This window comes from Staurois parvus, unplaced genomic scaffold (assembly GCF_062004578.1).
Source record: "Staurois parvus isolate SC_StPar_1 unplaced genomic scaffold, SC_StPar_1.0 ptg000246l, whole genome shotgun sequence".
In the NCBI taxonomy this organism is placed as follows: domain Eukaryota; kingdom Metazoa; phylum Chordata; class Amphibia; order Anura; family Ranidae; genus Staurois; species Staurois parvus.
Window position 1 is genome coordinate 475,460 of NW_028318042.1, and position 21,536 is coordinate 496,995.

General features: G+C 45.3%; 1 protein-coding gene across 2 annotated transcripts in view; it reads left to right on the forward strand.

Moving 5' to 3' along the window:
• The window catches only part of LOC149459812 (sterol 26-hydroxylase, mitochondrial-like), a 37,463-nt gene that overhangs the window by 11,935 nt on the left and 3,992 nt on the right, over positions 1-21,536 (forward strand). Inside the window, exons 3-9 of one of the 2 annotated variants that reach the window (XM_089680597.1) lie at positions 2,651-2,850; positions 5,071-5,268; positions 7,377-7,540; positions 12,425-12,591; positions 13,049-13,130; positions 16,008-16,208; positions 20,135-20,305. In XM_089680597.1, coding sequence (XP_089536723.1) covers positions 2,651-2,850; positions 5,071-5,268; positions 7,377-7,540; positions 12,425-12,591; positions 13,049-13,130; positions 16,008-16,208; positions 20,135-20,302 — 1,180 coding nt within the window. In that variant the 3' untranslated portion in view covers positions 20,303-20,305. Of the gene's footprint in view, positions 1-2,650; positions 2,851-5,070; positions 5,269-7,376; positions 7,541-12,424; positions 12,592-13,048; positions 13,131-16,007; positions 16,209-20,134; positions 21,524-21,536 lie in introns of those variants that run through there. The other variant, XM_089680596.1, reaches the window with a different exon arrangement.

The following is a 21,536-nucleotide window of genomic DNA, read 5'->3' on the forward strand; positions in this document are numbered from 1 at the left end:
CTGCATTCACTATATCCGGTCTCCCCGGACCCTGCATTCACTATATCCGGTCGCCCCGGACCCTGCATTCACTATATCCGGTCTCCCCGGACCCTGCATTCACTATATCCGGTCTCCCCGGACCCTGCATTCACTATATCCGCTCTCCCCGGACCCTGCATTCACTATATCCGCTCTCCCCGGACCCTGCATTCACTATATCCGCTCTCCCCGGACCCTGCATTCACTATATCCTCTCTCCCCGGACCCTGCATTCACTATATCCGCTCTCCCCGGACCCTGCATTCACTATATCCTCTCTCCCCGGACCCTGCATTCACTATATCCGCTCTCCCCGGACCCTGCATTCACTATATCCGCTCTCCACGGACCCTGCATTCACTATATCCGCTCTCCACGGACCCTGCATTCACTATATCCGCTCTCCACGGACCCTGCATTCACTATATCCGCTCTCCACGGACCCTGCATATAGGGATATCTGGTCTCCCTCAGTATATAGAACATGGAAATGCAATTATATCTGGTCTCCCTGGACCCTGCATTCACTATATCCGCTCTCCCCGGACCCTGCATATATGGATATCTGGTCTCCCCGGACCCTGCATTCACTATATCCGGTCTCCCCGGACCCTGCATTCACTATATCCGCTCTCCCCGGACCCTGCATTCACTATATCCGCTCTCCACGGACCCTGCATTCACTATATCCGCTCTCCACGGACCCTGCATTCACTATATCCGCTCTCCACGGACCCTGCATTCACTATATCCGCTCTCCACGGACCCTGCATTCACTATATCCGCTCTCCACGGACCCTGCATTCACTATATCCGCTCTCCACGGACCCTGCATATAGGGATATCTGGTCTCCCTCAGTATATAGAACATGGAAATGCAATTATATCTGGTCTCCCTGGACCCTGCATTCACTATATCCGCTCTCCCCGGACCCTGCATATATGGATATCTGGTCTCCCCGGACCCTGCATTCACTATATCCGGTCTCCCCGGACCCTGCATTCACTATATCCGGTCTCCCCGGACCCTGCATTCACTATATCCGCTCTCCCCGGACCCTGCATTCACTATATCCGCTCTCCCCGGACCCTGCATTCACTATATCCGCTCTCCCCGGACCCTGCATTCACTATATCCGCTCTCCCCGGACCCTGCATTCACTATATCCGCTCTCCCCGGACCCTGCATTCACTATATCCGCTCTCCCCGGACCCTGCATTCACTATATCCGCTCTCCCCGGACCCTGCATTCACTATATCCGCTCTCCCCGGACCCTGCATTCACTATATCCGCTCTCCCCGGACCCTGCATTCACTATATCCGCTCTCCCCGGACCCTGCTTTCACTATATCTGCTCTCTCCGGACCCTGCATATATGGCTATCTGGTCTCCCTCAGTATATAGAACATGGAAATGCAATTATCTTAGTAAATATAAACTGCTAAATACCTTTCTCATCGGCAGTATAGAGCAGTCTTGTGACTTCTATCAGTGTCCAGCAGAGCACTGGTTAAAGCTTGTAGGAGTTTCCATCCTATTCTGACTGTCCTATGAGGCTGCATAACTCCTGACACTCTGCCCGGACATTGCTGATTGGCCCTGTGCTGATCACATGGACTACCCCCCCCCCTCTTCCCCAAACAAAAAAAAACAAAAAACCTCTCTAGCAATACATACTAAACTGAGCATGACTCCTAGAGCTCTGTACTATCAGCAGATGGACTGAGGACAGTAGAAGAAGGGGAGGGTCAGAGAAGACCAGATCAAACAGCCTTATTGCACAATGCAGAGGATTAACCCCTTAGGTTCCTCAGTGAGTATAACAATCATGATTTACTGTATATACAGACTGATTGTACTGGTATAGATTTAGTAACACTTTAAAGGGGTCATTAGAACACACAGGACTGTGCTGATCTCCATAGTCACCTCCTTTCTAGGTACTTCTCTCCGGAAACCCTCCAGGGAAGCAGTCTCACACAGGGATCTCCGCCCTGGCCTAATAGGCCTTTTTGCAATCTGCCTAGCACTCTTCCCCCCCCCTCCAAAAGGGACAGACTACAGACAGCGCCTCCTGCCCTGTCCAGGGCCTACGTGTGCTGGTTACATCCACATAGATATGGAGTATGTAGCTCCCACAAGTGTGTTGTCCTGTCTACCTGACCTTTTTATATGTGCGCTGACTCACCCCTGACATCACTGCAGGAGGGCTCTACCTAAACGAGGCCTAACACCTGATGACACTCTCTGCTGTAACTAGACTCTATTCTGGTACAGAGCCTCCTAGTGGCAAAGTAACTAACTACACCTGCCTACATAGAGATTGATGCTCCGGCAGCATGGCACATCACAGCTGCCATGTGTAGTGAGGTCCAGGAAGGTGACCAGGATATCTGGTCACCCTTTAAAATTTATGTGAACTCCAACAACTAATATCTTTTATTTAGTCCATGTTGATTAGCATCTAACACTTCCACGTGCATCCAGCTCCAAGTATCTCCACACCTCCTTCCCAGCCACCAAGTCAGTATTGTGTCTATAGAACAAGTTGGCATCAATGTCCATAGTAGTATGTTTAGACCTTTCACGGTTTGTCCCAATGAAATGAATGTCATACATTTCCAAAGACAGGGCCATCGATGGCAAACACTGCGCTCAGTGCTCAACCAGAAGATGCTGAAACCAACCGATGCCGTGCGCTACACTGACACGCTGAACGAGGTGGTCCCCGAACTGCTGGACAAGATCAGGGAGCTGAGAGCAGAGAGTCAGTCGGGACTGGTGGTGACCAATGTGGCTGAACTGATGTATAAGTTTGCCTTTGAAAGTAAGTCAAGGTACTCTTCCCACCCAGAGACACTGTCGCTATAATACACAAAGTCCCTACTAAAGAAATGTGCAAGAGCTGTGACTTGCAGTCATCCATGACAACCATTCAGATTGGATTCAATTAAAGGCATTATATACTGGATATAAGTGTGGTGATTAACGTGTACAGGCCACTGGCCAAACTGATGGTTCAGGGGTTTCTTCTCCTACTAGTGTTCAGGGCTGCTCCAGGTTTGAGAACTCCGCTCTACCCAGGTGGAGCCCTAGACACTTGTCAAGTCTCTAACAAAAGCCCTGCACAGTCAGTGTGCTGGATGTCCTCAAAACCTGGACCCAGGATGATACACTTCATCCCTCCCAAGTCTCTACAAAGACTCAAGGCTCCAAGACCCAAAGTGGGGGTTTTCCAGTCTCTGAGAAAACTGAAAATCCTGTTTCCTCTGTTTGACAAGCACCCTGGAGCTCCACGGCTTGCCTGGAAGATAACTCTTTGGCATTTAACTTCTTTTGCAATGTGTGTGTGTAATTAATATTACAGTGTGTGTATATACATACACATGCATGGAAATAGGTACAGGTACTCACCCCCCCCCCTTCCAAGTTGCACCTAGTCTCCACACCCTGCCCAGCTCCCAGTAAGGCCTCCAACTTGAGGTGACTGTTGAATCCCCAGTGAGCGAGAAAAACTATCAATAAACAGATAAGCTCACTGCGGGTCCTCAGAACCTGATGGCAAGGATTAGATTTGAAAATGGAGAGAGCTCTTGTCTATAATCAACCAATGTCCTTTTTAAGAACAATATAGTCTTCCATGCGCTAGTTGGGGCCCAGTTGGTGTGAAGATCTAAGGTGTAGATCAGGGGTGTCCAAACTATGGCCCTCCAGCTGTTGAAGTACTAAAAGTCCCATCATGCCTCTGCCTGTAGATGTCAGTCTTGCAAGGCCTCATGGGACTTGCAGTTCCTCAACACATGAAGGGCCATAGTTTGGACACAGTAAAAAGAAGAGAAAACCAGGGGAAAGAGATCCACTGGCATAGAGGTCCTAATGAGAACAAACATGGTTCTGAGGACACCACCATTGTATTTGGTGAGTCGGCAGCATTTTCATTATGCAGTAATTAAGAATTTTCCTTTTTGGACTCTATTACATAATATTTAATTTTGTGAGACATCCCAATTTCTTTTATGCAATTTTTCCATAGTTTGGACACCCCTGGTGTAGATGATAGTTAATAAGTACTTCTCCTCTTAATGGTAGTGAACTGATGAAAGGTCCCCTTTAAGGCACTAAACAAGGACACATTCGAAGTAGTGAAATGTAACAGTTGGCATTAGTGTCTGTGAGCAAGATCAACTTTGTGTGACAAGGGCCACAGGCAACAGTAGTAGAAATCCTGTTTAGCTGGGAAGGGTAAATTTGTTGTTTCCGTTGGCACTGCTGTATCCTGGCCTGCAGCTGGGTGTCCTGTGGTCAGCTTGGATAGTGAGTGTACGAGACTCACCCAATCAATGGTGTCGGCAGGTCTTAGCGGTTTGTCTTTCAGCAGATGGGGGGCGGGCCCACAGAAGATTCTCCAGTCCTGATTTGGCATCCCAGATTGGCTCACTGCGCTGAGTGGCAAGACCGAATCTTTCCACTCCTCCCTCTCTGGCTCTGCGGCCTGGTCCAGTTCTCCAGCCATCAACACACTTTCTCCTCTCTCTCCCCTCTCACTTCCTAATCAGTCTCCTGGGCTTTGAGATGTATATGCCCCCGCCCACACGCAAGCTCCTCTGGGAAATGTAGTTTCCAGCTACATTAGTAAAGTCCTGCAATTCAGCATACAAGTTCCACATGGCTGTTCTTCAACGTGTGAATGCTAGTATTCTGCAGGACAGTGAAATCTTGTGTTGGCTTCAACATCCTGCATTAGACATATTATAGCAGGGTGTTACACCAGCAGCAACAAACTGCCATCCCATCGTACCGCAACCTGCCACCCCTCCAGCAGAAGTCGTCCTTTGGTAATACAGGCCCAAGCCTAGCGATACTGTACAATTACCAACTACTACATTGTGATACTGTACAAATACCAACTGATGAAATGCCTGAATGCCAGTCTATAGAAATTGTCTTTATTTATTACTGCCAATTGAAATGCATTACATAAGATAATTTTACCATTTTCTTACAGTTATTATTATCTGCAATTTTTTAATTGTATGCGTTGTCATAGGCATCTGTGGTGTAATATTTGAGGCCCGCCTGGGCTGTCTCAGAGGTGAGGTTGCAGATGAAACCCAGAAATTCATCAGCTCGGTTGGAATCATGTTGGAGAACGAGGTAGTGCTTGAACGGCTACCTCACTGGACCAGAAATTGGCTTCCTTACTGGGGACGTTTTGTAGAGGCCTGGGACACCCTCTTTGCTTATGGTAAGTGATGTCTTGATCTGCAAGCAATCAGGTTTGTACAGTGCACAAGCAACTGTTTTCCATACCCAGCTTTAGCTACGGCCAACCTGTCCAATCCTACGGCCAACCTGTCCAATCCTACGGCCAACCTGTCCAATCCTACGGCCAACTTGTCCAATCCTACGGCCACAGTCATCAAATATCCATTATCTCCTGCGCTCAAAGACTCAGATCAAACGGGCGTTAGTAATAAGCAGCGAGTTCATCCGCTGGTGATCAGAGGTTGTGCAGCTCTATCATGAAGCTGGGGAAGCTTGATATAACTGTAGAAGAAGATGAAAGAAAGAGCGCACAAACCTTGCGCATTACCTCGATAAATAGTGACTAATTTTATTATTAAGGAAATATACTCACAAAGTGATGGTATAACAGGCATAAGTAACCATAATCCACACAGGGTTACAGGTAAATCCAAAAAGGGGGGGGGGGGGAATGAAGTCTAACGCGTTTCGGAGGGTGCTCCCTTCTTCATCAGAGCTGGGTTGAGCAGATAGAGACTTCCGTATGGCAGAGTTCCCATGGCAAGGAGACATTCAGCCACTGAGTGTCAGTATTACAGCAGTGCAGCCTGTTTACTGACACTAAGCACCCTTCGAAACGCGTTAGCCTTCATTCCCCCCCCCTTTTTGGATTTACCTGTAACCCTGTGTGGATTATGGTTACTTATGCCTGTTATACCATCACTTTGTGAGTATATTTCCTTAATAATAAAATTAGTCACTATTTATTGAGGTAATGTGCAAGGTTTGTGCGCTCTTTCTTTCATCTTCTTCTACAATCCTACGACCAACCTGTCCAGTCCTACGGCCAACCTGTCCAATTGTACGGCCAACCTGTCCAATCTTACGGCCAACCTTTCCAGTCCTACGGCCAACCTGTCCTATCCTATGGCCAACCTGCTCAATCACACAAGGCACCATCTGGTAAAGAGAACGTAGAGTATTTTCATATATTTTATTTATTATACTGAATAAGAATATCTGATGTTACCAGCGGATAGCAATTTTGAGCCTGCTTTTCACCACCTCTGAGTAATGTTTCTGCTGTGCTGTAAATGGCTGGGATAATGTGATATCCTGCTATGTTCTGCATTGTGTATTTACAACATACATGGTTGAATGAGTCTACTGCATACTGTGACTACCAGGAGAAAGCTGTCTAGGAATTCGGTTAGACTCGGGTAATCACAAAACTGAGCATGTAGTGCTGGACTTGCTTATTAGAAAGGCCAGAATGCACTGCAAACTCTATATACAGGAAGCAAAGCAGATCCTTGTATAAAGTGTGTAATTTATTTAAAATATGCATTTAAAATTCAATTGATTTAAAACCATTTATAGCTTCCCTTTGTTCACTAAATAAAGTGGTTGTAAACCCTTACATATAATTAGTGAAGTGGCTGGTCTCAGGTGATACACAGAGATAAAACAAATCCTCCTACATAAGTTGTACCTGTTTATCTGCATTTTGCCTTTTCTCTTTTCTCTCTTTTTTCTCTTTTTTTTTTTTTCTCATAAAGCTTGTTTGAGGTTCAGAAAAAAGGGGGCGGAGAGGTGAAATTACACTCTGCAGAGCTCCAGTGAGGAGATCTCTGAGCTAATTGGAGGGAAGGGAGACATACCCCTCCACACAGCTCACAGGAACAGAGCTGAGGCTGTCAACCTGTTAGAGCTCCCTCCCCTGTCACCATTTTTCTCTTGGTGTCAGGAAGACCTGTCAGAAGTAGTAGTAGAACAAGGCGGCAGAGAGAAATGGTACTTAGTGCTCTTTACAGAGACGGGTACACACTATAGAGGGATATGCTTAATGCATATTTCATGTCGGACATTTCCAACCATTTTAAAATCCGTTAAGGTATGAGCTTGGGCAGAGTGCCAATGAGCTTTTGTTCACATCAGATTGGATTTGCATTTTGTAATGGAGCCTCAGATAGCAGTAAAACCGGATATGGGTTCTAATCCTTTCCGACTCCCTACAAAACTAGAAAAAGTTTTGTCTATAGATGCATTTTAATAACATCCCACATTTTGTAATAAATGCTGCACTGTTAATGCACTTGCTCTTTGTAGGGACGAAAATGATTGACAAGAAAATGGAAGACATTGAAGGGCGCCTCCAAAGAGGAGAAGATTTGGGAGGAGCCTATCTTACTCATCTGCTGACCAATGGGACGCTGGGCCTGAAGGAGGTGTATGGGATCATGCCAGAGATCCTTCAAGCTGGGGTGGACACGGTGTGTTCTGTAAAGGCTTCCTCATTTCCTAATTTCCTTTATTCAGAAATAGTAACAACTTTTTAAAGGAGTATTTGGACGGAGCTTACAGAGTAAAGACCTCTCCCCCTCCATCACCATATGACATTACTGGCTATGTACTGGTCACTGGGCACGTAGACAAGATGGTGAGAGAGTCACCCGATATAGGGGAACCTCTAAGTGACCCTGTAACCTGCATGATCAAAGCACATTTTTACTTTAAAGGGAATTTATGCTTTATAAGTTGACTCCTTCTGTATTTTATAGGATTTATATTTTTTTTATTTTAAAATGACTAATAAATTGACACAAAACTAAAATGGTGTGTGTAAAAAAATAAATAAATAAATAAAAAATTTAAGGCATAATATACATCAATGCATGTAGTAAGTCCATCTCTAAATGGCCAGTGAACTAGGAGAAATGATGAAATATTGTATTGCATTCAATGATCCTTTTAAGTGTCATCAAAGGAGAGTGTCCCTATGAGTAAAACCGCTTCTCGGCTGCCCTATAGCAGAAGTACTGGTACAGGGCAGCAGGAATGTGCAAAATTGTGTGTGTGATTTACATTTCCGTGTAGGGGGCGCGATCCCTACCCACGCCGCCATTGGCTCCTCTGCATGTCAGTCACCGGGTTCCGGCCGCCGATTCTCAGCCAGGACTTGGTGATTGGCGGCTGAGCTGACAGGGGTGAGGTCTGTGTGTAAACACAGACCTCTCGCCTGTCAGCACAAACAGGCTGCTTTGTATTGCTCTGCACAGCAGAGCAATACAAAGCAGCTTGTCTACATAGTAAAACGCACAGTTAACCCTTTGATCGCCCCAGATGTTAACCCCTTCCTGCCCAGTGCCATTAGTACAGTGTCAGTGCTTTTTTATTAGCACTGATCACTGTATTAGTGGCCATCAGTGAAGCCTATCAATGCCACCCATCACTGCAGCCTCATTAGCGCAGCACCCCAGTGAAGGAGAAAAATTAATTATTTATAAAATTTTATAGCAGAAACTAAAACTTTTTTTTCACAATTTCCAGTCTTTTCATTTGTTTAGCAAAAAATAAAAATAGTAAAATAAAAAAGCTGTCTCAAAAAATGATAAAAATTTAGTTTGGGTACAGTGTTGCATGACCACACAATAGTCAGTCATTCAAAGTGCGACAGCGCTGAAAGCTAAAAATTTGGCCTGGGCAGGAAGGGAGTGAAATTTTCCGGTAGGCAAATGGTTAAAGGATCACTAAATGCAGTACAATATTCCTCATTTATCTTAGTTCACTTGGTGTTTTATATATGGACTTCCATGGACTCTCTACATGCATTGCTGTATATTATGCTTTAAAACTTCTGGTGGTTTTTTTTTTTTTTTTTTTTTTTTTTTTTTTTATACACCCTATTTTTTACTTTTGATTTATTATTCATTCAGTAAGTGTGTCTGTTGGTATAGTTACACTGGTCTACTTACAGTGAGGTTGTATTGAGTTGTCAAGTATGCCAATTTGTTTGTTGGTTTGCGCTGCACTTTATATCTAAACGGTTTATTGAGCTAAAGTTGTGTACTTTGTGTCAGGTCCATTGGTTTACAACCAAGCACATAAGGTGCAAAAATTAGAGGGGGGATTAGAAGATCCATAGTACAAAGTGATAACAACTGGAATGGAAAACTGCCTCGTACAGCTTGTTCAGTAAAAGATCATGGAGTACAATGAACCATCAGAAAACTAGCAGAAATACCTAAGTTATACACTTCTCATAAATATTAAGGGAACACTTTTTAATCCGAGTCTAGCATCAAGTCAATGAAACTCCTGGGATATTGATCTGGTCAGGTAAGTAGCAGAGGGGGTTGTTAATCAGTTTCAGCTACTTTGGTGTTAATGAAATTAACAGGTGCACTAGATTGGCAACAATGAGACGACCCCCAAAACAGGAATGGTTTTACAGGTGGAGGCCACTGACATTTTTTTCCCTACTCCTCTTTTCTGACTGTTTTTCACTCGTTTCGCATTTGGCTAGGGCAGGGGTCTGCAACCTTTAAGACATAAAGAGCCACTTGGACCCGTTTCCGAGAGGGAAAAAAAGACTGGGAGCCGCAAAACCATTGCAACATTTAAAACAAATCCGACACTGCATATATTGCAAAAAGCGCTCTGGTCATGAAGGGGGTTTAAGGGCCCAGTAAGCAAAGGGTTAATCAGGGCCACAGTGTATCGTCATAATCACAATCATAGCCTTAGGTCAGTGGTGGGCAACCTTTTTTTTCAACTGAGCCAAATCTCGCCAAAACCACGATTAAAATTTATTTTGAGAGCCACATTTTTAAAACTGAAAATACATCCCCCATATAGTAATTCATCCCCCACAGTAATTCATCCCCCCTATAGTAATTCATCCCCCATATAGTAATTCATCCCCCATAGTAATTCATCCCCCCTATAGTAATTCACCCCCATATAGTAATTCATCCCCCCTATAGTAATTCATCCCCCATATAGTAATTAATCCCCCATATAGTAATTCATCCCCCCTATAGTAATTCATCCCCCCTATAGTAATTCATTCCCATATTGTGTCAATTCACTTACCTGTACTCCGCGCGTTCCTCTCGCCGTGTTCCCGCGCAGTTCTGGTCTTCAGGGCGGACTGTGAGAGGAGAGGAGTTCGTCACGCTGCCCCGCCTACATCCTGACAGCCAATGTTTGCCACGCTCCGCTGGCCGGATTATAAGGTCCGCCGGGCCGTAGTTTGCCCATTGCTAGGCTAGCTGCAGAGTCCTAACTTTTGGGGCGGCCGCCCGAGAGGAGGGAGGGGAGCGGGCGCCCGGCACACAGAAGAGCTGCATTAACCTCCCTGGCGGTATGATTCCTTCCGATTTTTTGTGCTGAAAGCGGTACCATTTTTTCGCATGGAAATAGTTTTTTATTGTAGGCTGTAATTTTTAGGAAAATTTCCCCACAAATCATTATCACTCAATTCTGCAAGTGGTTCTGATTTACTATCGCTGTTCTCTAGCCGGTCTAAAACCGCTTTTGACCTAAAGGGACGCTTTTTGGACGCCATGGACTTTTCTACGTTTCCAGGCAGAAAGAACAGACAAAATGCAGGCAGGGCGCAGGACAAAGCACTCGGGACAAAATGTATGTGAAATGGGATGAAACAGCAATGTTTTACTATTGAAAATTGAAAAAAAAAAAAAGACATTTTTTAAATTTCCCGCCGCCGGCGGCGCCCGTACGTCCCGACGTCACGGGGACCGGAACACAGAAGCCGGATGCCGGCATCGGCCGGAGGAGATGGCCGGGGACGCTGCAGGGGACACATCGCGGGAACGAAAGACAAGGTAAGTGCTGCAGGGACCCCCAGAGCAGCGCCGCATGGTAAGCCTGAGTGTAGCTCGTGGTATAGAAATTCTACCACGAGCTACACTCGGGAAAACCGCCAGGGAGGTTAAAAGAGCCGCGGCTTGCCGACCACTGAGCTACGGCAACCCTATTGCCTGTCACCTGGTGGGCAGTGTGCTCCGGAGCCGCAGCAAAGGTGAAAAAGAGCCGCATGCGGCTCTGGAGCCGCGGGTTGCCGACACCCGGGCTAGGGTCAGTGTCACTACTGGTAACATGAGGCGGTACCTGTGCTCGCTGCCCAGCACCATAGAGCTCGATTGGCATGTGCCATTGAACGCCAGAATTGGCAGGTCCACCACTGGCGCCCTGTGCTTTTCACAGACGAGAGCAGGTTCACCCTGAGCACATGTGACAGACATGAAAGGGTCTGGAGAAGCTGTGGAGGTTATGCTGCCTGTAACATGGTTCAGTATGACTGTTTTAGTGGTGGGTCAGTGATGGTCTGAGGAGGAATATCCATGGAGGGACGCTTAGACCTCTACAGGCTAGACAATGGCACCCTGACTGCCATTAGGTATCGGGATGAAATCCTTGGACCCATTGTCAGACCCTACGCTGGTGCAGTGGGTCCTGGGTTCCTCCTGGTGCACGACATTGCCCGGCCTCTTGTAGGGAGAGTATGCAGGCAGTTCCTGGAGGATGAAGGAATTGATACCATTGAATGGCCCCCACACTCTCCTGATCTAAATCCAATAGGTCACCTCTGGGATATCATGTTTCGGTCCATCTGACACCGCCAGGTTGCACCTCAGACTGTCCAGGAGCTCAGTGATGCCCTGGTCCAGATCTGGGAGGAAATATCCCAGGACACCATCCGTGGTCTCATTAGGAGCCTCCCCCGACGTTGTCAGGCATGCATACAAGCACATGGGGGCCATACAAACTACTGAGTACCATTTTGAGTTGCTGCAATTAAATTATTTATGCTCCCTCCCAGCCACCATCTGGTCACCCCCCCCATCTTCACCAGAGAATGGCTGGGATTGCATACATATTCAGCTGCTCATTTGACTCTCCCAGCCCGCTGTCTTCCAGAAACCTCCAGAAATAGGGGAAAGCAGTCAATCCTGCAGCTAGTGAGACGCAGCACAGACCAAAATAATCACATGCAGCTCAACTGATTACAATAGAGTTAAAAACTAAATGAACCTAACCCAGCACCTGTCTACAAGGGTGCTGCATAAAAGTTATAACTTATTCTTTAATATACACCTATCATGACAGAAATACCTAGGTAGTCCTTGCTGATCTCTATTGGAAAATGCTATTTACATGGATCTCCTGTTGATTTCTGGTCTAATACTTTGAGTTGCTGACCTTTGAACAACTTCTGTTCTTCATGCTGACTTCTCTGTATACTTGTTATTGGTCTGATATAACAACCAGAGCATTGGCAAGAGAGCCAGGCTACTAGCATTTTCAGAAGAGCCACAACAACAGTTTTTTTTTATCTGATTTTCCCGCAGACATCAAATACCATGACATGGGCCCTGTACCTGCTGGCAAAGCACCCAGAGGTCCAAAAGACTCTCTATGAGGAGGTGGTGAGCGTTATCCCCGGAGACAAAGTTCCCTCCCATGATGATCTTGCTGGAATGCCTCTGCTGAAAGCAGTCTTCAAGGAAACCCTGAGGCAAGAGTCCCTTTTGAACTACCTAATAAAATATATGAGAACATTTTATTTGTATTCTTTAATAAGGAAACCCAGGTAGTTTTTTTGTGGTGTGTGTGGGTTTTTTTTTTTTTTTCTTTTTGTGTTTTGCGATCCAGTTGGAAAAAAATGGCTGTGCGATATTGTGCTAGATCTGTACTATACACTAGTGGATCTGAATGTACGGTTAACCATTGGGTATAAAGGACTGACTTGCATGCTTCCAGCTATTGTCCTGGAAAGGAATAATCTCCTTATATTTGAAATCTGTACAAGAATGAGAAATGTGAAGTCCTTCTTTTCTAAAGATGTACTGTGCTCTGCAGTAGTGAGGCGGATAACTCTTCCTTTATAGTCCCACTTTTACTATAACCTCCAGGGTTATACATTTTTGTGTATTTATTGAAACAATCACATTAATATATTTTTTTAAATTTAGGCTGTATCCGGTGGTTCCACAAAACGGACGTATTATAACAGACAAGGAGATCGTTCTAGAAGGATATGTATTCCCTAAAGATGTAAGTAATTTCCATTATAAGGATGGTATTGCATCCATTTCTTCGGTAATGCGGGGCTGAGGGGTAGGAAGAAGTGACCACCTTGGGGTGGAAGAAAAGCAAAAAAAAAAGAAAAAAGGCCCTGCAACTTTTTTTTTCAGTTTATAAGTTTATAGTCAACAGGCTCCCTGCCTAATAGTGGAGACCACACACTGAGAAACACTCAATAGAAACCTTTCTTTGTCCTTTTTGGAGCTGTCTATGGCTAGCCTAAGTTCACTGAAGCCCTAGTGTGGTTCTCTGGATTTTTGGAAGCTTAGTCCTCTAAACATCAATGGCTGCCAGTTGGGGTGGAAGATGACACAAGAGGTATGCTTGCTTCCTTTCTTTCCAGTGGCAGGAAAAGGTCCTTTTTAGCACCTGTTCTGTCTCTCCAATCTAAGCATTGAAAGTGTGATCTCTGTAACTTACAGTTGTGATGAGATAGCGATAACTCCAATCTTAGTTGAATATCACAGACAGTGACTCAATCCAGAAGACATTTTGTAGATCTTGTGAAGTTTATTCCATAAACTGAGAGAATCTTACAACAATGAACATCGGATAGGTCAAAAGATCATAATGTGATCTGCTTCATGACATGAGGCTTGAAGCTGAAATGCCTTACTGGGAAAAGGGGTGGGGCTATCTATACAGCATGAACTAAACCAAAGGAAAGGCAGGAGCAGAGACTAAATACAAAGAACACCTAAAGGCATATGACAGTCATGACAGCACCCAAGGCAAAGAAGTCAGAGCGCTTCCCCCCCCCCCCCCCCCCCCCATGCCTTCCCATTTAGCTGTGAACCTCTTCAGTAGCACAGGTTTCGGGTCTTGCTCTTTTGTGCACCCTCCGGCTGACGTTTCCAAGGCAGTTGCCTCTTCTGCCTTCCTCTTTACCCAGCCTGGCTTCTGTTCTAATGAAAAAAGAAATACCGCTCAGGTAAAACAATCAAAATCAAATCCAACACAGGTGCAGACCCTGGCTCGTCACCACGTACACATGGAAAAGAAGGGTTTGGCCAAACAAAGGAGGTATGATGAAAAAGTAAAGATTGTTTGTTTATTGATGCATAAAAGGACACAAAAGGCACCAGGACAATGGTATCTGGTAACACGTTTCACACAGTCACCTGCTTGGTCATAACAAAGAGAGAATTAGAAGTGCTGTCTCTTATAGGTGGTAATCAAAGAACGTGCCTCAATCAGCACTCCTGAGTCCCGGAGATAAACCTACCAATTCCAATGTTACAAAACATGTAAAAACGTTTTAGCGAGAAAAGAAAATAGAAACAAGAAAATTACATCAAATACACACATATGAATATCCCCAAGAGATGCCACACATAAAGTGTAAATACACACATAAACATAGATACAATAAATATCCATCCATAATAAAGTCCATACATGTTCAGACAGATATGTGTCAAAAGGTTCCTCCAAACATAGAACACCCAATACATGGAAAGGAGTTCTACAAGGGAAATAAGGAGCATATTATAGGGAACAAGGCTCTCTTCTTGCTAAGCTTGGTCTCTGCTAGGCAGTTACCACCCTGACCCCTGGTACCACTGTACATACTGCAGAATAATTCAAGCATCTACCCAGAGGCTATGCAATGGGAATTGGAAGGGATCCAAATCTTTAGGGAAATATATACTGTATAATGTGAACTGGGAAAAAAATGGTTGAGGAGAAGAAATGCATTTTGAAGTTTTCACCTTGGGTGTTTCTGGGCTGATTTGGCAAGCCAACCAGGCAACTAGCAGAAGAGACAATAACCTTGGGAACGTCAGCAGTCAAGAGGGCAAGACCTGAAACATATTCTACTGGAGAAGGTGAAAGCTAATTGGAAGGGGTGGAGGGTGCCCTCTGATCTTTTTTTTTTTTTTTTGCCGTGGGTGCTATAGGACCTTGTCCCAGCACAGACTGCAACACGAGACTGTCAAATCATACCCTGACTTCCTTTTTATTGCTGGTACATGAGTAATTTTTGGTTATGCTTTTGTGCTACCAAAAATTGCCAGTCCAATGCCAAAAAAATATTTGTTTTGGACAAAGTGGAGAAAGCGAGAGTCTGTCAGCAGTACAATGGTTTTTAGAATTCAAACTACCCTCCCCGGTATTTGTGCAGGTAGATACCAGGTGTCGGACTGACAACTCATGGGGCCCCCGGGCAATAGGGGATCATGGGGCCCCTATGTCCTTGCCCACGCTCAAAGCCTATAAAAGGTACCAGGGACATTTCATGGGGCCCCCTACTGACCCCGGGCCCTCGGGCATTGCCCGAGTGCTCTAATGATCAGTCCGCCCCTGGTAGATACACGACTGCAGCTGATGACCTCTCTCTGAAAATGCTACTTGCCTGGCTTTCATTGGTGCAAAGACTAATTTCACCTTTCCAATAAAAATGCATTCAGGCACCCCAATATATTAAAACACACCGTGCAGTGCTTCATTGAAATCATACGTGTGGCCTTTCCCAGGCCTGTCAGAAAAACTCCCAGTGTGAGGGACGCTCCCCATCCTGCCTAAAATACCAAGACATGCACTGGGCATTGAATGCAAAGGAACTTGTTGGAAAAGTAAACTTTAGCCTTTAAATACTTTTATCAAAGGGCTTTTATTGCTTCAAGTAAAATATGAGAGGGCCAGAAGTTTCATGAATCTAGAAAAAAAATGTTCAATTATGCATTTCTAAGAACAGTCCGTGTTTCGGGGGGTACAGGGAACCCTTCCTTTTATAGAGTTTGATGCTTTTTGAGGCAATCTGCACTAATGAAGAGATCCTTGAGGGTAAATGGTAAAAAGAGTATCAGCAGACCGCTCACTCTCAATGTACAATTTTATTTTCAGACCCAGTTCGTACTCTCTCACTATGTTCTGTCCCGGGATGAGAACAGCTTCTCTGAACCTGACAAGTTCCTTCCCCAGAGGTGGCTGCGCAGCTTTGAGAGGAAACATCACCCCTTTAGCTCTATCCCCTTTGGGTATGGGGTCAGGGGGTGCCTGGGGCGTCGGGTAGCTGAGCTGGAAATGCACTTAGCTCTGTCTCAGGTGAGTTGTGTGCTACTATCAGATACTGGTGTATGAATGCCATATGTTCATTTAATTTCACTCTCAGAATATTACAGTATAACCTATTGGGAGCAAAGTCCTCACTCCTATGGTACCCTATATGTAAAGTGTAAGCTCACCTTTTTCAGACTATGAAAAGGTGAACTAATGCTCTACATGCCCCCCCCTGTCTCTGCTGTACTTACCTCTGTGGGTAATGAGGTGTCGGTGCCCATGCAGCCAGTGTAGTGGTCTGGGGATTTGAAATCCATTTTCTTCCCCTTCTCCCTGCAAGACTTCGGGGACAGATCAGACCGATTCTAGTCCTGTTCCCAGTGCTGCCCCATCAGAATCAGTCTGATCTGTCCTGGAAAGGCTGCAGAAAGGAGGAGCGGAAAATGCATTTCCGGTCCCCAGACCACTGCACTGGCTGTGTGGGCATAGCTCCCAACTGTCCCTGATTTTGAGGGACTGTCCCTGATTTGGAACATAGTTCCCTCTGTCCTGCTCATTTGTCCCTCATTTTGGTCTGATCTCTATAGTCTGTATATAAAATACTTTATCTATTCTTATCTTTCATAAAGTGTTTCCCAGTGCTAAACCTTCCATCTAAATTGCTGCATCTGTAAATTTCAAAAATCAGTATAAAGGAATGGTAGTGTAGAAAAAAAAAAAACAAAAAACAAAAAAAACACTTGTGGGTCTAAGTAATATTTTATTTTGTATAATTCTCTTGAAAGGGGGTGTGTCCTATGCATACATACTTTTGATAATAGGTGTCCCTCATTCTCATCTCAAAAGGTTGGGAGGTATCTGTGTGGGCGCTGACAACTCATTACCCACAGAGCTAAGTAAAGCAGGGCCTTGGGGGGGGGGGGGGGGGATGTCAAACTGGCTGCCTTACAGCTATTGCAAAACTGCAAGTCCAATCATGCCTCTACCTTTTGGGGGTCATGTGCTTGTAATTGTCAATCTTGCAATGCCTCATGGGAGCAACAGCTGGAGACCCGCCAGTTTAACACCTGTGGCGTAGAGTGTTTGTTTTACCTTTTTTCATTTTTTCTGAACAGGTGAACTAACCCTTTAAGGCAATGGTTTCCAAGCTGCGGCCTGAGGGCCAGATGCAGCCCTTTGCTAGCCTTTATCTGGCCCTTGGGGCACTATTCCTAACACTGGCACCAAAGTGGGGCATAATTCACCCCTTCAGTCTCCGCCCGTATCACCCACCTGCTGAACGACCTATCAGACTGGATGTCGCTCCATTTCCTCAAATTTGAATCTTTCCAAAACCGAGCTCCTAATCTTCCCCCCAGCCCGCGCCCCCCCACCCTCTCCATCACAACCAACAATGCTACCATCAGTCCCACACCACAAGCCAAAGTCCTAGGTGTCACTCTAGACTCAAACCTTTCCTTCCAACCCCATGTCCAATCATTGGCAAACTCATGCAGACTCCACCCCCGCAACATCTCCAAAATACGTCCGTTCCTAACCCCAGACACTACTAAACAACTCATTCACTCCCTTATTATCTCACGTCTGGACTACTGCAACTCCCTTCTCACCGGCCTACCTCATAACAGTCTATCCCCGCTTCAGTCTATCCTGAACTCAGCGGCCAGACTCATCCACCTTACCAACTGCTTCGCTTCTGCCACCCCCCTCTGTCATTCCCTCCACTGGCTTCTGATTGCCCAACGCATTAAATTCAAACTACTAACACTGACGTACAAAGCCATTCATAACACTGCCCCTAACTACCTCACCGACCTGATTCCCAAATACCACCCAACACGTACCCTTCACTCCTCACAAGACCTCCTACTCTCTAGCTCCCTGGTCTCCACCTCCCATGCCCGACTGCAGGACTTCTCCAGGACTTCCCCCATCCTCTGGAACTCACTACCCCAATCCATCAGACTGTCACCTACCCTCCTCACCTTTAGGCGCACCCTGAAAACCCATCTCTTCAGGGAAGCCTACCCCACCCTCACCTAACAGCCGATCTCCTCCACTCCTCTTACCACTCCATCCCCCACAGCCACTTCCTCCTGTACCACTATTCCGTCCCTCCTAGATTGTAAGCTCGAAAGAGCAGGGCCCTTGAACCCCTCGTGTATTGTTTTGTTACTGTATTGTCTCATGTTCTGTCCCCCACTATAATGTACAGCGCTGAGCAAACCTTTTAGCGCTATATAAATACTGTATAATAATAATAATTCCCCCCAACTGGCACAAGCAATGGGACACTATTCTTCCCACTAATATCAATGATGGGGCCCTATTCCATCCACTAACATCAATGATGGACCAATATTCCTTCCAGTGATGGCAATGATAGGGCACTACTCCTCTGCTACTGACCACAGGCACTATGCAACTGAACACTGAACACCACACCTGAGACCTTGTTTACTCTTCCTGATGTTGGCCCTGAGACTTTTTCTTTCCTCGCTGGCCACAATCTGGCCCTCCTAAGGTCTGAAGGACAGTAAACTGGCCCTTTTTGTTTAGAAAGTTTGGAGAACCCTGCTTTAAAGCGATCTTAAACCCAGAGGCAAATATATAATATATTGCAGCTTGCCAATTCCTTAGATGTGGTGGGTGTTACATTTTATTTTTTTCATTTTTTTTTTTCATTTTTTTTGCTTTTTCTTCTCTGTTTTTACCTGGTAATCTGGCCAGTAACACACCTCCTTTATTAGAGCACCCCCATACTGGATGACAGAGCAGCAGAAACACCTTTGGACAGCAGCAATGTCAGTATTGTGGCTGCTGGTGGGGTCGGTAGCTGCTACCAGGCCTTCTAGCTGGGCCGCTCCTTCCCTGCCTCACAGAACTAGGGGGCCAAGCCCAACCCCTGAAAAACAACCCCACACCATAATCCCCCCTCCACCAAACTTTACACTTGGCACAATGCAGTCAGGCAAGTACCGTTCTCCTGGCCACCGCCAAACCCAGACACGTCCATCAGATTGCCAGAGAAGCGTGATTGGTCACTCCAGAGAACACGTTTCCTCTGCTCTAGAGTCCAGTGGCGGCTTGCTTTACACTACGCCATCCGACGCTTTGCATTGCACTTGGTGATGTAAGGCTTGGATGCAGCTGCTCGGCCATGGAAACCCATTCCATGAAGCTCTCTACACCCTGTTGTTGTGCTAATCTGAAGGCCACGCCAAGTTTGGAGGTCTTTAGCTATTGACTCTGCAGACAGTTGGTGACTTCTGTGCTCTTCAGCATGCGCTGACCCCGCTCTGTCATGTGACGTGGCCTACCACTTGGTGGCTGAGTTGCTGTTGTTCCCAGTTGCTTCCACTTTGTTATAATCCCACTAACAGTTGAGCGTGGAATATTTAGTAGCCAGGAAATGTCACGGATGGACTTATTGCACAGGTGGCCACCTATCACGGGACCACGCTTGGAGTCACTGAGCTCCTGAGAGCGACCCATTCTTTCACCAATGTTTGTAGAAGCAGTCTGCATGCCTATTTATTTTATTTATTTATTTCAGGTACTTATATAGTGCTGTCAATTTACACAGCGCTTTACATATATATATTGAACATTCACATCAGTCCCTAACCCTCAAGGGGTGTACAATCTAAGGTCCCTAACTCAGATACATATAATAGGGCCAATTTAGACAGGATCCAATTAACCTACCAGCATGTCTTTGGAGCCTAGGGGCTTGATTGTATACACCTGTGGCCATGGAGGGGATTGGAACAAACCAATGATCTGGAGGGCTGGCCCAATACTTTTGGAAATATAGTGTGTCTGTAACTCTGTTGTGAAGATTTCCCTCATTTTCTGTCCTGTGTTCCCACAGCAAGTTATAAAAGCCTTATCCAGCTCTATCTGATACGACATTTTTTTACTGGAGTTCCACTTTCATGTCTCGGTAACAATTTTCTTTGCATCTCCAGATGATCCGGCAATTCCAAGTGCTGCCAGACCCAGAAATGAAGGAACCTAAGGCAAAGAATCGAGTGGTTCTTGTGTCAGACATTCCAATCAATTTGCAGTTCATCGATCGATCGCCACTAATGGATACGGGGCTAAAAAACCTTTTCAAGGAAACTGAAGTGAAATAGGATGTAAGCATTTTAACTGGAAGAAAATCAGACAGCCCCTTCTGTTGTCCTAGCTGATAGTATACATGTATATTGTTACATTGTCTGCACTTTCTGGTATATACGGACTGAAATGTAAATCTCAGAGCACCCGGGAGAATGAAACATGATAGATCACAGGACATGTGCTTGGCATAACGTTTGTAGAGGTGAGCAGGAGTGTAGAGCTGCATGCAATGCTTTTAATGGTGGTCAGATGTTCACTAGTATGTATCACACTACTGCTCAGATTCTACCACATACATCTGTCTTATGGAGGTGTAAAAAAAAAAGTTTTATCTTGAATACATATGCAAAAAAAAAACATTACACAGATGCAAGGGTCCTAAAAGACAATATTATTATATATTTGATTTTAAGGGCCAGTTCACATTACATGCAGTTCTGTGCATTTCTTTTAAATTTTTTTATCTGCATCAAAAATGCATTGACAGGCGGTTACATGGTTTCCAATGGCCTAGTTCACACCTGTGTGGTCTGTTCCAGTAAAACAGTAGAACATGCTGCATTTTTTTCTGCACTGAACTGTATTGGAACGCAGTAAAATGCACTGGAACACACCAGAATGCACATGTCCTTATTTAAGTTGAAGGCAAAAGAGAGAGGAAAAAAATGAACCGGAACACATCCAGACTGTTTCTAGAATGTGAACCAGTCCTAAAACGTAACGCCAGGAACTCAGTCAGACTGTTTCTATGGTGGGAACCAGCCCTAAAAAGGAACTCCCAGAAAAAAAAAAAATTTAATTTCAATATATTTCTCAACAGCCATAAAGGTTATCATTCCATCTTTTATGTGCATTAAATACCTTTACAAAACCAGATATTACCTTGTACAGGTGACTCTGACATCATCACTGTGCTGTGCACAACCTGTGCAGAGAGAAGGGCTGTGGGAGGGGCTCAGCAAGACCCACCTACTAAAAGCTGTCTGTAGAAAACTACAGGAGGGGGTGGAGACCAGACCAGTCCTCCTGCACAAGGAGAGAGAGCAGCAGTGAGCGGTCTTTATTACAGGAAGTCTCGCACTGGATTACTGCACAGATCTGGAAGAAATGCACAAAGCTCACGGAGATCCAACGAGAACACACATGACTTTTCTATTAGAAAATATGCGTTCATCTCTGAAGTCCAGCTTTAATCTGGGCAATAAACTAAATTAGTCTGCTCTTGTCTTTTTAAACTCCCTCGTTTCT